This window comes from Apaloderma vittatum, unplaced genomic scaffold (assembly GCF_000703405.1).
Source record: "Apaloderma vittatum isolate BGI_N311 unplaced genomic scaffold, ASM70340v1 scaffold34860, whole genome shotgun sequence".
NCBI classification, from domain to species: Eukaryota; Metazoa; Chordata; class Aves; order Trogoniformes; family Trogonidae; genus Apaloderma; species Apaloderma vittatum.
This window is the reverse complement of record NW_009696909.1, coordinates 45,705-59,549: the sequence shown is the minus strand read 5'-3', so window position 1 is coordinate 59,549 and position 13,845 is coordinate 45,705. Positions and strand designations below refer to the sequence as shown.

The window sequence follows — 13,845 nt, the reverse complement described above, 5'->3', positions numbered from 1 at the left end:
ACGCAGCGTGTGGGCTCAGAGGACCCGGAACCGGCCCGTGCGGAGCCCTCAGAGCCAGGGGTTCGGACAGGAAGGCTCGGAAGCGAGCTGTTCGGTTTGGGCCGGGCGCTTTGGGGTTTGGGCAGTTTTTTTTCCCCAACGTGTCCAGATTCAGCAGTTTCCATAGTTTCTGTTGGTTCTAAATTAGAAAATATATGAAGTTATGTCCCTGCTTGCAGGCTACGATTTGCAGCTTGTGAAATTATGTGAAAGTACTGTATTCCTTATAGGCCCACATGGTATGTTATTATGCCCTTCTTCTGTCATTTCTATATGAAAATATGTTGGAAGGCAGAAATCTCAGCTTTAAGTCGTAAATAAAAATGGACCAATTTCAAGTTTCTTTTAAGGAGAACCTATCTGCTCGTTTTGAGAGGCTCTTTTCGTATTTACAAGGAGAGATTTATCCAGATGTGCCCTCTCCTGCTTCAGAAATGCAGATATCATTTGTATGTTGCATAGAATTACATTAATAGTAAGTATCCCAAATTACCTGAAGGAGTTTGTGGAACAAGGATGACATTAAAATACTAGTAAAACTGCCTATTTAAAAAAAAAGAATTAAAAAAAAGGATGTAATGCTCCTTTAAAATTCATCACTCTAAAGTTAAATTCCTTCGTTAGCGATCATACTATGAGGCAGGAAATTGTGTTAGATGAGCAGTAAGATGTGTGTTACTCCTTTTAAGATGGGTGGGACAAAGTCCCCCTGACCGGAGAACCTGTAATCTAAGGACCGGGGCATGGATTTGAATTTCTGCCTACAGTAACGTGGTGGTGTATTAATTGACCAGCAAAGGGAGCGATTTACTGTTCAGCTTAGGGAGCACAGAGTGGGAGCTAAGGGGTCTTATCTTTTGACCCTTCATGGGCCAGAGCTGCCATCGATAATTATTGGAACTTCTAAATGTCTCCTGGTCTGCCCTTTCATCTAAATCTCCTCCTTACGGTGATGCACAGGGCTCTCTCCTCGGCTTCCCAGTTCTTGTGACAGCCCGCTTCGTCCAGGACGCCTCCACATGTCACCACGCGTGTCCTTCGTGCAGTTGCCGCTGACAGTCGCGTTGCGTGTCAAAGAGTGGGCATTACAAGTTGTGTAGCAGCCCTTTTGTATAATGGCTGAAAAAATCAATTGAAAGCAGCAATTAAGAAAGATGGAAATTACTAATTACTCTCTTAACTTTTTTCTTTTCAAATTTAGATACAAAATCAGTTGACAAACTCGCTTTGCTGCTGCTACTTATCTCATTTTAGTCTGCAGTCACAGCCAATGTTTTCAACCAGAAAGAGTAAGACAAGAAGTACTTTAATTTTAAAAATTAAAATTTTAAAATAGGGACTGGTCCTTTACCTGTACAGTTGCAACAAGTGTAAACTGCCCAATCTTGTATAGAAATTGCTATGACCAGATTTGGGGGCATGAGTTAGTCTGAGCATAATGGTTTTGCAAATTATGCCTGTAGATTAAATGTGACCCTAATTTATATAGAAGCCCAGACCAGAAGTTGTTCTTGATTTTTTTTTTGATAGTAAATGAAATCTTTTCAATCCTGTAATTTTTTTTTTCAAAAGACAGAAATTGTAAATGATCGAAGCATATAACTTGTGCCAGTAATAACAGAGATCTGCTTCTAGCCCGGATAGACATTACTTTTACTTTTGGGGACGTCACTTACATGTTTTACACCTTACTTTTCTCAAAAATACTGGGATTACTAGGTGTGCTTCAGTATTCTCTGTGTGTGTTATACTTTTTAAAGATTGATATTTCATTATCTGATATAAAGAAAAACTTAAGAGCTAACAGACAGGAAAGCAACTGCCATTTTAAACTTTTCTCCCTTTGCATTGGATTTACATTCCACTATCTTTTTATTTATTTTTTAAAAAAAAGTTTGCAGTTGCATTAGAGCTACGGGTAACTATTTTCATCAACATCTGCCTGCGTATTCTCTTATGGGGGAGATATTTTTGCTCTGCCATCTCCTGATTCATTCGTGTTTATGTGATACAGGATTCTCTGCCAAAGTTTTAAGAGTTTCTTGGAATTCCAGTCATGTGACAGGATTATTCAATATTGGGCTGGAAAGCAAATACCTCCTCTCTTGGGAATTCCAGAAAAAGAGGAGAAGAAGGATTTATTTTTTCTATGCTGAAACAGTTTGCTTGGTTTTTTTTTCCTTTCTAAGCAGCAGCAAAGGCACTTGTGTTCTTCTAAGCAAAAGGTAGTCCTGTGCTCAGTCACGTTTTTTCTGTTCCCAAAACATGAAAAGCTCACCTCCTGAGTAACAGTTTCCTTCAGTATTTATAAGAAATTTGACCCAAATGCATCCAGCAGTAACTGCCTCAGAGAAGGCCACAGAAGAGTTTCCAGTCTAATCTTCTGTTTCTGCTAACAGTGTTCTTATCCCTTTATCTCTAAGGTGGAAATTTTCCATGTTTAATCTTTAGAAGTTTGTGGTCTTCTTTACGAAGGAAAGTGATTTTTCTCTCCCTTACTCAACTGAGAAAAATGTGGCTGCTGCCAGCCTCGGATTTATTCTGTTTGAATGTTTGACAACAAATACTCAGCAGCCGTGCTTGAGAACCTTCCCAGTTTTAGAGAGGAGTTGTTTGAGGGGATGTGGCTTTGGTATCCTCTGTCCTTCTAGGTAGGAAGAACAGTACCTTTACCTTAATTGGGACACTGGAAATAATGTTTTCTCTTGGCACAATTTCAGCACAGCATGTCCTACTGAACCTGGCCAGTGTCAATGATGGCAAGACTCGCGAGTGCTGCACCACATGCCTTGTGGATCCTTTTCTTTTCATACACAACGAATGAAGGTACATTTGTCAATATTTTAAATTATTGTACTGACGTTTCTGTCAAGAGCGTTTTCCTATCACTAGTAGGCAACACTCTTACATTAATTAACTAATATAAAATATGTAAGTTCAAATGTTAGAAATATGTGTGTACTAAAATAAATTCTTAGGTTTTTGTTTGTTGGGGTTTTTTTTACTTTTTATTGACCTTTTCCATATAGGCAAGAAAACCAGGAATTTACAGGAAGGAGAAGCTGAGGTTTGGAAAGTCGCCTCCCTGTTTCCCCGTTTCCTAATCTGTTGAACCCCTTGCTGCAAACAGAGTGCTCTGCAGCGACCCAATGACATCTCTGCAGAAATCCCCTCAGGGCAGACAGCACTAGTCTCCCATTTGCCTGTTTCCATACCTGCCCCAGTTTGCCAGGCAGGACCTTAGTTAACTGCATGTTAAGTTTCTTCATTGTGTTATTCTAGTTGAGGATTAAAAAAGAAATCCAATATTTCAGTTCCCTTTAACTACACAAACTGAAAACAATCTCTCTGCTGTATGTGATTTCAAATGAAAGTTCTCAGATACCTGAGGCTTAAAGAAAATACAGTGTAGCAGAGATGGAAAAGGGAGGAAGTCACAGGAATACAGAAGGTAATTTATAGTTCTGAAAAGATATGAGGACACAGAGAGACAAGTTGCTGACCACCATAACACAGCAGGAAGAGTTTAATTTAATTTAAGAATTCCTGAAAGTGTAAGATCATTAAGACATTGATAAATAATGACATACATCTTTAAAGTGCTTAAAATATTGGTGCTTTTACAAGTGCATCTTGAAATTAAAAAAAAGAAACTATCAATTAAATGACAACCAAATACAAACAACGGCAACACTATAAATAGATAAGGGTTCTTATAAAATCAAGGAGCAGCATGACTGTTACAGTATTGCAGAGGTTTAATCTTTGACTTGAGTGAGTATTCTTAGGTACAAGTTAAATACCTAGCCTTACTAACCAAACCAAAACATTTTCTGAATATTTGGATACCAATGAAACAGTGAGCTGCAGTCACTTCTGAGTTTATAACCAGACAATATACCAGAAAATTTAGGTTATGACTTTGAGAGAGTTATTTTAAAATATTTCCTTGACATTTCCCACGTATCTGTAATTGTGTAAATGAGCCTTGCCAAGGTCATTGAGCTTACTCAAGGGGTCCAGGACTGCTTGGTGGCCAGATTTTGTGGGAGGCCTTTTAGAAAGGCAAATGAAAGCGATGTGTGGATTTTAATAAGGGTGAAAGACCATATGCTGACAGTCCTAAACAGTTGTTTCTCAAGTGGTCAGCTTTTTATTGAAGTACCAGAGGGTCTGGTGGTAGATCCTGTGGTATGGTTTGAACCACGTCTGCTAAAAGGCATCTGACCATCTGTTTATTGCATTCGCAGTTACTGTGCTGTGTCAGAGTATGCAGGAGTTATATCAGAGTAGATAACACAGGTGGACTGAAAAAAGTAGAAATGTAGAAAGGACAAAATGAAATATTTTTTTTCAACGACAGTAGTTTTTGCTTGAGAGGAATAATCTGAAACTGAGGTATTGATTGGAAAAAATAAGCCTGTGAAGCAGCAGTGGCTGAAGGACAAGGACCTTACGGGATGTGAATTTTTGGCAACTTAACCTTGAATTTGCAATGCAAATGACAAGAATGGAGAGGCAGTAATATGCTGGGCTGTGCAAACAAAATTAGCCCTTGTATAATTGCCACACGAACCTTCTAGCAGAATCCCTTAGAAAACTATCAGAAAAATATCAATCAGTAGGATCTAAAAACCTGTCAAAGATAGTCTAAATTTTTATGGGGAATTGAGATGTAGAGCAAGAGAGAAGGATTTAGATCTGTACAACTTGTGCAAGAAAAGGGAGGTATTGTTAATATTTACCAATAACAGAATTCACACGTCAAAGAAGGCGAATAAAAGTGTGGAATGATAAAAGTATTATCTGTTGCTGACTGCTTCATTTAGAAATGACCACATTTCACTACCATGTTTGGCACACTGTTAGTCTTAATAACAGCATGACCTCACTGTTGCACATCTCCTCTTCTGCTCCTCACTTCACTCATGTGAAGCGTGAGTGTGAGTCTGCGTTGAGATAATGGGAAGTGAGGCTGAAATACCGAGGATTGTGTATTGCATTTCCTTTTCCAGTTCTGACAAAGACCATTTGAACCAATTTTGTAAATAGAAACATTGGGAGTGCGTTGGGGAAGCTTAGAACTGTTGTAGATAAAGCACAAGTCCATGCCTGTAGGCAGCGATCTTGGTCTGACTTGGTTAATTATCTGCATTTCGGCCTTTGAAGCTTTTGTATTGCTGCATAGGATGGTGCTGGTTTATCAGATTTTCTACACTTGGAATACTGTGCAGGATGAGTTTTGCCTTTCTGTTTCAGTATTACTACTGCAGACTTTCTTCGTCTTCAAGACTGGAGACATCTCCAGAAAGGTGGAGGCATTTGGTGGCATGGATCTCTTTCCATTTACCCAGAACGTGAAAAATAACAATGTTTTCATTTAATTTGTAGGGGGTTGGTAGCTCTGATTAGATGGAAAAGATAATGTTTCTCCTAGTTCAGTTTATTCTTTCGATTCTCCTGCGTCTCATCATTTGCTGCTTCTCCCTAGTTATGGCTGCAGGACGTGTACAGGAATTTGCATGCTTCACTGACTATGACAAAGAGCTGATTTGTCACTGGAAGGTGCCTGCACAAACAAATTGCTCCAAAGAATTCCTGCTCTACTATGAGAACGAATTTTTATTTCTGCCGTAAGTGTTTAATAAGATGTTTCATTATTATTACTGGAACTTCATGTATCTTATAGCCATTATCAGCTTCAATTTCCTCTACCATGAGTGTCTGGGATGAAATGCAATCCAGATTATTCTGCTTGCCAGGAGGAAAATGGGTTGCTGCAGCTAACAGCAGTTCAGTGTTCAGTGGTCCACACTTCTGCAGACCTCTCGGTGCAGAGGAATGATCAAGTCCTACTTGTGGAGTGGTAGGGCTCCCATAAGTTTACCCAACCTTCATTTCATGCAAAATTTTACCTCATTCAGGAGAAATCTTACCTGATTTTCCAGTCTGTAGCCTGTATGAAAGATACTTTCCCCTGGAGTCCGGGTTATTATCTCTACATGCAGTCTAATTCCATATTCAAGCACAGACTTTTGTCTCTGTTCTGCAACAAGGACAGTAGTCATCCTACGAAGGAAGATGCATCTGGGCTCTCCATATGATTACTCCACACAGACATCCAAATAACTTTGCTTTGTATGCTGTAGTAAACCTGTTCCTATACGAGCAAGCTGTGTTAACTTTTCTTCTTGGGATCAATCCCTAGCCTTTTAGTTTGTGCGATACAGATACCCCAGGGATGTTTGGGGAGAATGGGTTGTTTGGGAGTTTGGGGGAGCTCAGTTACAGTTTGGATTTTTTTGGGCTAAATTCCTGTAGGAACTGAACTTGTTTGTCTCATATTTGATCAGCTCTCCACACTGGAAAGCTTGGTTTCATCTTTTCAAGAACTAGCATACTCTTTGAACATCACGTAATTTTTTGCCTGTTTTTCAGAAGGAATGTATGTGTCCCTGGGAACGTAAAAGACAGTTCGAGGTGCACTTGCACAATATATCCGGATTGTTTTGTATCAGGCCTCACCTATATGCTAGCTCTGCAGTTCAATGGGACTGATACATGGAATTACAGTGTTACACCATCTCTTGTTGGTAAGAAACTGTTTATTTTGTCACTAGGATGTCTGGTTCCAGGCTTTGCAATCCCAGCTAACTCCTTGTTCATGTCACTGGAATGTTTTTTCCTTGTCAGAGGTGAAAAGTGCCATGCTGTCTTAAATGCAAAATCCATTTGACATAGAAACCTGATTCTGGAGTACATTCTTAAGGAAAAAGTACAAGTAGTGGGGCAAGCAGAGAGTGGTTCTTCCTCTAGCTGTATCCTCTCAACTGCCAGTCAGCAGCAGTTTGAGGGCTTACATGTCTTTAGTGCATTTTACTTGGAGCTGTAGAATTCAAGGATGAAGAGGAATGTGCTGTTTCCAGTTTCTGGGAAGACTCTGGGTTATCCCTACCGAAATTTCTTCCTGCCTCTGTCATACTCTGATTTTTCATGTTAGCTTTTCATGTTAGCTGAATCATCGCCCCAAACAGAGATTTTTACATTGATTGCTGTTGAATTATAACTGCCAGTGACTCTGCTCTTTCACAGGACAGAGCATAGACACAGTTTATATGTCTCTGTATAGACACCTGGGTTGTTTAGAATAATGTGCTTGTTCATAACACTTGTCACCTCAGACACTCAGAGAAGTCATTCACATGCCTTAGGCAGGCATTCGTCTGCCTCCACGAGCTGATTCTTTTCAGAATACTTGGTTGTTGTTGCTGCGTACCAGCAGAATAAGCAGGAGCCTGCATCAGTTTCTAAGAGACAGGTAGCCTGGACAGCTTGGCTGCGAAGTTGTCGGAAGCTTCTGTGCCTGCCCCATGGCACAGCTGCTATTTTGAGGGTCAGGCTGTTCCCATTTTTCCAGGCTGAAAGGTGCATCCAGTGCACCAAAAGACTGAACTTGCAGTTTATTCAGCCAACTTGAAGATTCAGTGCTTGTTAATGAATACGTTGCAGTTGCTCTGTTTTGGCCTCTCTGTCCTTGTGCCACAGCGTAGTGAAAAGAGCTAAATGCATTGACTGCGGTGAGATTCTGGTCTCTGGTGAGTGTTTGTCTCTCTGCTTATCCCCATCAGTGCTTCACCATTGCCATGTTCTCCTTAATTGTATTTTTTAACATACAGTTAAGCCAAGGGCCCCCAAAAATCTTGCCATTGAGAAAACTGAAAATGGTAATTTCAATCTGAGCTGGGAGGAGAGCTACTCTCCTTCCTCCATGCTCTCTGGAAAGCCGGTCATCTATGAAGTGAAATACTGGAGGAAGCAGCACCCTACAGAGGTAAGAGGCAGCCAGTCTCTTCATTGTCTCTCTGGAGCTTTCAGGTTTAAAAAGTTCCTCTGAAAACTCTTAACCATTTCATGAATAATGGTGTAGGGGCCAGCAAGGGCAATTCACACAGTGTTCCTGATCACACGGTTGCGACAGGTCACATTGCCCCAGCATGGCTCAGCTGGGCTGTAAAGGATTGAAGCTCTGCCGCTCACAGCAGACAGGGCAGAGATTGAAAATATGATGCCTCTATTCCCTGAACTTCATTTGCTCCTTATACATCAGGAAGCCAGAGGCTGTTCATGACTCTGTGGTGTACTTCAGGCATTTCAGACACTCTGCTGAACTATTCAGCGCTTTAGGGCTGGGCTCTCTCTGGTAAGGGACGAACACACAGGGTGGCATGTCAAAACCAGCACCTGCTCATGATGACGTAATGCAGTATTGCACACGGCAGATTACGTATGGAGTCATTCGTTTATTCATTTATGAAAGGTCGCTGAAACACGTAACACTATTCAGTTCCTGTCACTAACACTTCACCTTATAAAGAAATCAAAGTAAACTTTCTCACTTTCTTTTCAGGTTTCTATAAAAGCAATTAACTACGAGGCAAAAAGCTTTGAAATTACTGCAAGCTCCTTGAGGAGAGGCTATGATTATGTTGCAAGTGTAAGGTGTAACTATACAGGCTACCCAGCCTACTGGAGTGAATGGAGTGAAGAAGTTGAATTTCACTGTGGTAAGTGTTGTAATGAATAGCAGCCTGATAAAGGGGTGGTACAGTTTTATAAACCATGTGATGAATACCTTGCTGCTCTCCTCTAAGAGGAGAGTAGTTATGGAATCATCATGGTGGATGAAAAACGAAATACGAGCCAGCAAGGTGTGCTCACAGCCCAGAAAGCCAATCTCATCCTGGGCTGCATCAAAAGCAGCATGGCCAGCAGGTTGAAGGAGGCGCTTCTGCCCCTCTGCTCTGCCCTTGTCACGCCCCACCTGCAATTCTGCCTTCAGCTCTGGGGCCCCAACATAAAAAGGAAATGGAGTGAGTCCAGAGGCCATGAAGATACTCAGGGGGCTGGAGAACCTCTCCTATGAGGAAAGGCTGAGAGAGTTGGGGCTGTTCAGCCTGGAGAAGAGAAGGCTCCGGCGAGACGTTATAGCATCCTTCCAGTACCTGAAGGGACTACAGGAAAGAAGAGGAGGGACTCTTTTATCAGGGAGCATAGTGATAGGATGGGGAGTAACGGTTTCCCATTGAAAGAGGGTAGATTTAGAATAGATACTAGGAAGAAATTCCTTACTGTGAGGGTGGAACAGGTTGCCCAGAGAAGCTGTGGAAGCTTCCTGCTCCCTGGAAGTGTTGGATGGGGCTTTGAGCAACCTGGGCTGGCAAGAAGTGTCCCTGCCCATGGTGGGGGGTGGAACTGGATGAGCTTTAAGGTCCATTCCAACCCAAACCGTTCTGTGATTCTATTGTATTTAAACTGAAGAACAACATAGAGGTAAGAACAAGGGGGGATAAAGGAATAAGAGATATTTAGACTGCAAATCAAGCACTACTTCTAACTTCCAGGGGGCTGAAGGTTTATAGAAATCTTTGAAGAGAAATAGAGAGGACAAGAAGCCTAGCTGCACTACAGTGGAGATGATAATGCTCTTTTAGGGACAGATTTGTCCCCGAGAGCTGACAAATAGCCTCACAGTACACGTTGGCTCTCCCAGCTCCTAACACTCACAGTAACTGACTGCAGTATCTGCTCTGATCTTTGAGACATGCCACACACCCTTGTCACTGCTAGCTGCGTGTGTGTTCTGTTGTTTATCTCCTGGAGGCTTTATCTTACATCTCAAAATGAGTGAGTTTTTAAGGTGCAAAAGAAGAGCAATTAATTTGGTATTGCCAGTACTTGTATTTGTATGCACATACACGTGTAAACATACCTGCTTATTTAACAGGTTACCAAATAACAGCTGAAGGCATCCTGCGTATGGCTGTTCCCGTATCCTGCATACTGATCATGGCAGTGTCTGTAATTTTTTACTTCTGTTTTACCAAGTATGTATCACACTGTTCACGGGTTTTATAGAGTAGCAGTTTGCACAGAAATCAGTATTGCTTTTGATTAGCTGAGTGTCTGCTCGTACAGGAATCTACTGTTTTGTTCTTCCTCGGCACCTTTGTCTTGCTCTCTCTGAGCAAACATTTTATAAATATGAAACAGTTGCACAGTGTCATTTTCTGAATAGATAACTGAATATTCTCTGTTAATCTTACTAGAATGGGCTTGGTTTAGCATCCAAAACAGTTACGCTATTTGTCAGTTTTGGACTCCAATCTTTGCTGGAGTTCCAGTAATAATGGTCAAATGCCTGTATTTCTTTTTGATTTTTTTTAATGGTTGTGTGAAAGTGGGATCCCATCTGTTTCACACATCTTTTCAATCATGATTAGAAGAACGTGTGACTGTGGTGGTACAGAGCAGTGACACACCAAACATAACAAACATCTTTGCACTTGTTTAGTGAAAAGCAGCACTTGGAGATGCACAGAGCAAGCACTTCATGTTGCTGTGATGGCTGAGAGGGAGAGAAGAACAGAAGAAGGCTGTGGGCACTGATTAAGCCAAAATGCAGTCAGCACAAACCATTTTAATTCTTCCTTTGCAGAGTGAAGAAAGAATGGTGGGATCAAATCCCAAATCCAGCAAACAGCCATTTGGTTGTAAAAAATGTCAAGGTAACCTAAAGACTTTGCAAAAAACACTTTTTCCTCATCACCAGAAATATAATGTGTTATAAGTGCTATTGTCTGGCTAGTGCAAAGGATACTAGATATAATTCATGTGTCCTAAATCTCATTTATATCTTTATTAGTTTTCAGTTTTGTGCTACATTGATGAAATTAAGTTCCCTTTCCATGACTTAAAGCAGAATCACACAGAAAACCAAATGTAAGTAAGATAAAGCAAAAAAAACCCCAACCTCTGCTTTACAGCATAAAATAGTTTCCTGTTACATAAACATTAACTGTCCTTTCCTTTTGACTTTCAAAAACAGGAGCTGCAAGAACTGTCTGGCTCAAAGTTTGTCAGGCCAAAACTTCAAGGTGCAAAACATCAGGAATGTTGAGAAATCTTGCAGATGCCACAGCAAGTCTGGAGAGTGGTTTCCAAAAGGCAGCAGTGCAGTTTTAACCCCTGAGAAAATTCAGGTTGAGGAGTCTGTAGAAGTCTGTGAACGTTTAACAAACATTGAGGCTGAGAGTCAGGAAGAGACTAGTGACCAGCTCACTGTGATTGAGCCTTGTGAGAATAGTGTCAGTGCTTTCAGAGAGCACACTGAACACAATGATGTACTAGCTAGCATGTTTATTGACATCCTGACAGATGAAAACAACATGCAAGACAATAAAGACCCACGCATCATCACAGGTGAGAATCAAACTTTTCAGAAACTTCAGTCAGAAAATCCATCACAGCAAAATCCAGAAGAAAGTGCAGCCCAAAGTCAGCAGCCATGTGATCTTTCTCATACAGTCCCCCTCTTCACCAACGCCTCACAAGATGACTACAACTGTAGTACAGGCAGCAAGAAGTCAGAACAATCAGAAGAATCTTTTGAATCTGGCTATCGGAGCTCTAGCATAAATTCTGCTCTGGATGCAAGAGATCTTCAACATATGGTTAATCAAAGCCTTTTTGCATGCAGTTCTGAAAGTCAACAGGACTCCTGTGTCCTGATCCAGGAATCTCCAAATAAACTATCCTTTGGGACAAAAAAAGACAGAGTAAGCAGCCCTGCATACAGGAGTTTTGATACCCTTGTGTCTTCATCCAAGGGGCTGTGTAGTTCTGCATATAAGACTTTTGACACCCTTATCTCTCCATCAGTGGAGCCCTGTGGGTCTGCCTACAAGAGCTGTGACACCCTTATGTCTTCATCCGTGGAGCCCTGTGGGTCTGCCTACAAGAGCTGTGACACCCTTATGTCTTCATCCATGGAGCCCCATGGGTCAGCCTACAAGAGCTGTGACACCCTTATGTCTTCGTCCGTGGAGCCCTGTGGGTCTGCCTACAAGAGCTGTGACACCCTTATGTCTTCGTCCGTGGAGCCCCATGGGTCAGCCTACAAGAGCTGTGACACCCTTATGTCTTCGTCCGTGGAGCCCCATGGGTCAGCCTACAAGAACTTCGATATTCTCGTGCCTGCATTTAAGGAACCAAGTAGCTGTGTATATAAGAGCCTTGATGTGCCTGCATTTAAGGAACCAAGTAGCTGTGTGTATAAGAGCCCTGACACCCTTATGTCTCGGTCTGTGGCTAGCAGTAGCCTTACTCCGTGTTTGGAAGATGTGTGCTCCTCACCACGTGTGACACGGTTTTCAGAGACACCAGAGCATAACTGCAGAGATCAAATCTATCGCCCGCCTCGCCACTACAGATCTCCCTGCACTGAGCTTGATTTTCAAAACACCTGTTCAGAACATACGGATTTTCCATTGTTCTCCACACATATAAATGGCAGTGCTTCAGCTTTCTTACCAGAGGAAGAAATACATAAGCAGGTAACCTATCAAAATGTTCAAAAGAAAACCAACATAACTTCTGGTCCCATTGGGCTTCAGCCGTCTGGCTATCAAACTTCTGATCGTGCAGTTAAATGTAATGGTACATACTGTGACAACAACAGTGAGTTTATCTCTGGGTCACTCTGTGAACCTTTCATTAATCTTTTGTACAAAAACCTGGGAGAAACACCTCTGGATACTGTAATCTGTGAACCTAGCCAGAGGACAGGTGACCCCCCAGGTTTGACTGTGGAGTGTTTTGACTGCAGCACTGTCCCAGGTTTAGCCTCTAGTGAGAATGTCACACAGACCAGTGATGGCAGCCTTTGGATCGTCAGCTCTAATGAGCTGTCTGGTGGTAGCAAAGATGAAGATACCAGCAGAAATGAACAGATGTTGCATTTGCTAGAGCTGAACCATCAGGATTTTAACAGCAGAGAAAGAACTATAAAGGAGACAAAACCTAACAGCTTTAACGATACTGGTAAAGGAATGCAAGAGAGCAGCAGCAACAGACTAAATATTGACTTTAACTGCATGCACAACCACTTCAGGAAACTTGGAAATGCAGGGGAAAACAAAGAGATGATAAAGCATGTGGTTGGCAGGAGGTGTGGCTCAGCAGCTGGCTTACCAGAAGAATCACTGGGCAGAACTGAGCTGAACTTTAAAACTGCAGAGCCTCTGGAGCTCCTCGTCTCAGACAAGTTGTCACCTTCTCTTTTTGTGGATGACTCCTGTCCTTCTCAGACCAGTCACAGTACGGGCTCCAGGCTGGCACCTGCAGTTAAAAAAAGACCAGTAGAACTATTGAGGGAAAACAACAGGAAGAATGAGAAAAAAATGAAACTTGTACAAGCCCTTGCACAGGAGGACAATTGCTACATGAAGGTAGCCTAGTCACACTTACCAAGACTGAACCAAAGCAGCCTGTGGAAATAAATGATATGGCAAATTGAAATGTCACTTGTTCTTCCAGTCTTACCTGAAGTGAAGGCTGCTGCGGTTCAGACGCGGGTTCGGTGAGTGGCAACACTCATGCCTGCTGCAGGGCTGACGCTGGCCTGTGCTGCCAGCCCCTGGGGTGAGAGGGGACAGCACCTTACCATCATAGCTACCACTCTGTCTACAAAGCTGAGGTTTCTCTGGCCGTGACTGTTCTCTGAAAGTAAGCAGCAGCTGCATAAAGCAGAAGTTCCTAGTCTAGCTCCTGTGGTTATTGCCCTGGCTCTGTGCTTTGCCTGGGAAGCACGCGGAGGTGAGGGGAAGGTGCTGACACACCTGGAAGTGGGACGGAGGTGCCTGTCAAAGGAGAAGGGACAACATCACACAGCTTCCATAATTTACTGGGAAGGAGGGAGGTCCTATGTGCCTTACCCCCAGCATGGGATATATGTCTCTATACTTGTGC

At 42.2% G+C, this 13,845-nt stretch overlaps 1 protein-coding gene across 1 annotated transcript; it reads left to right on the top strand.

The window, feature by feature from the left end:
- Window positions 1-2,769: 2,769 nt before the first annotated feature.
- On the top strand, window positions 2,770-13,334 carry LOC104269030. Its single transcript, XM_009876547.1, has 7 exons — window positions 2,770-2,865; window positions 5,531-5,672; window positions 6,481-6,632; window positions 7,716-7,870; window positions 8,447-8,603; window positions 9,824-9,923; window positions 10,925-13,334. The coding sequence occupies exons 1-7, from the start codon at window positions 2,793-2,795 to the stop codon at window positions 13,332-13,334; spliced, it is 3,189 nt and encodes a 1,062-aa protein (XP_009874849.1). The 5' UTR covers window positions 2,770-2,792.
- The last annotated feature ends 511 nt before the right edge of the window (window positions 13,335-13,845 follow it).

Excerpts from the sequence above, each read along its gene's own strand:
- LOC104269030 (XM_009876547.1), top strand. The coding sequence starts at position 2,793 with ATGATGGCAAGACTCGCGAGTGCTGCACCACATGCCTTGTGGATCCTT. Across the intron at positions 2,866-5,530 it reads TTCATACACAACGAATGAAG|TTATGGCTGCAGGACGTGTA; the intron begins GTACATTTGTCA and ends GCTTCTCCCTAG. Across the intron at positions 8,604-9,823 it reads AGAAGTTGAATTTCACTGTG|GTTACCAAATAACAGCTGAA; the intron begins GTAAGTGTTGTA and ends CTTATTTAACAG.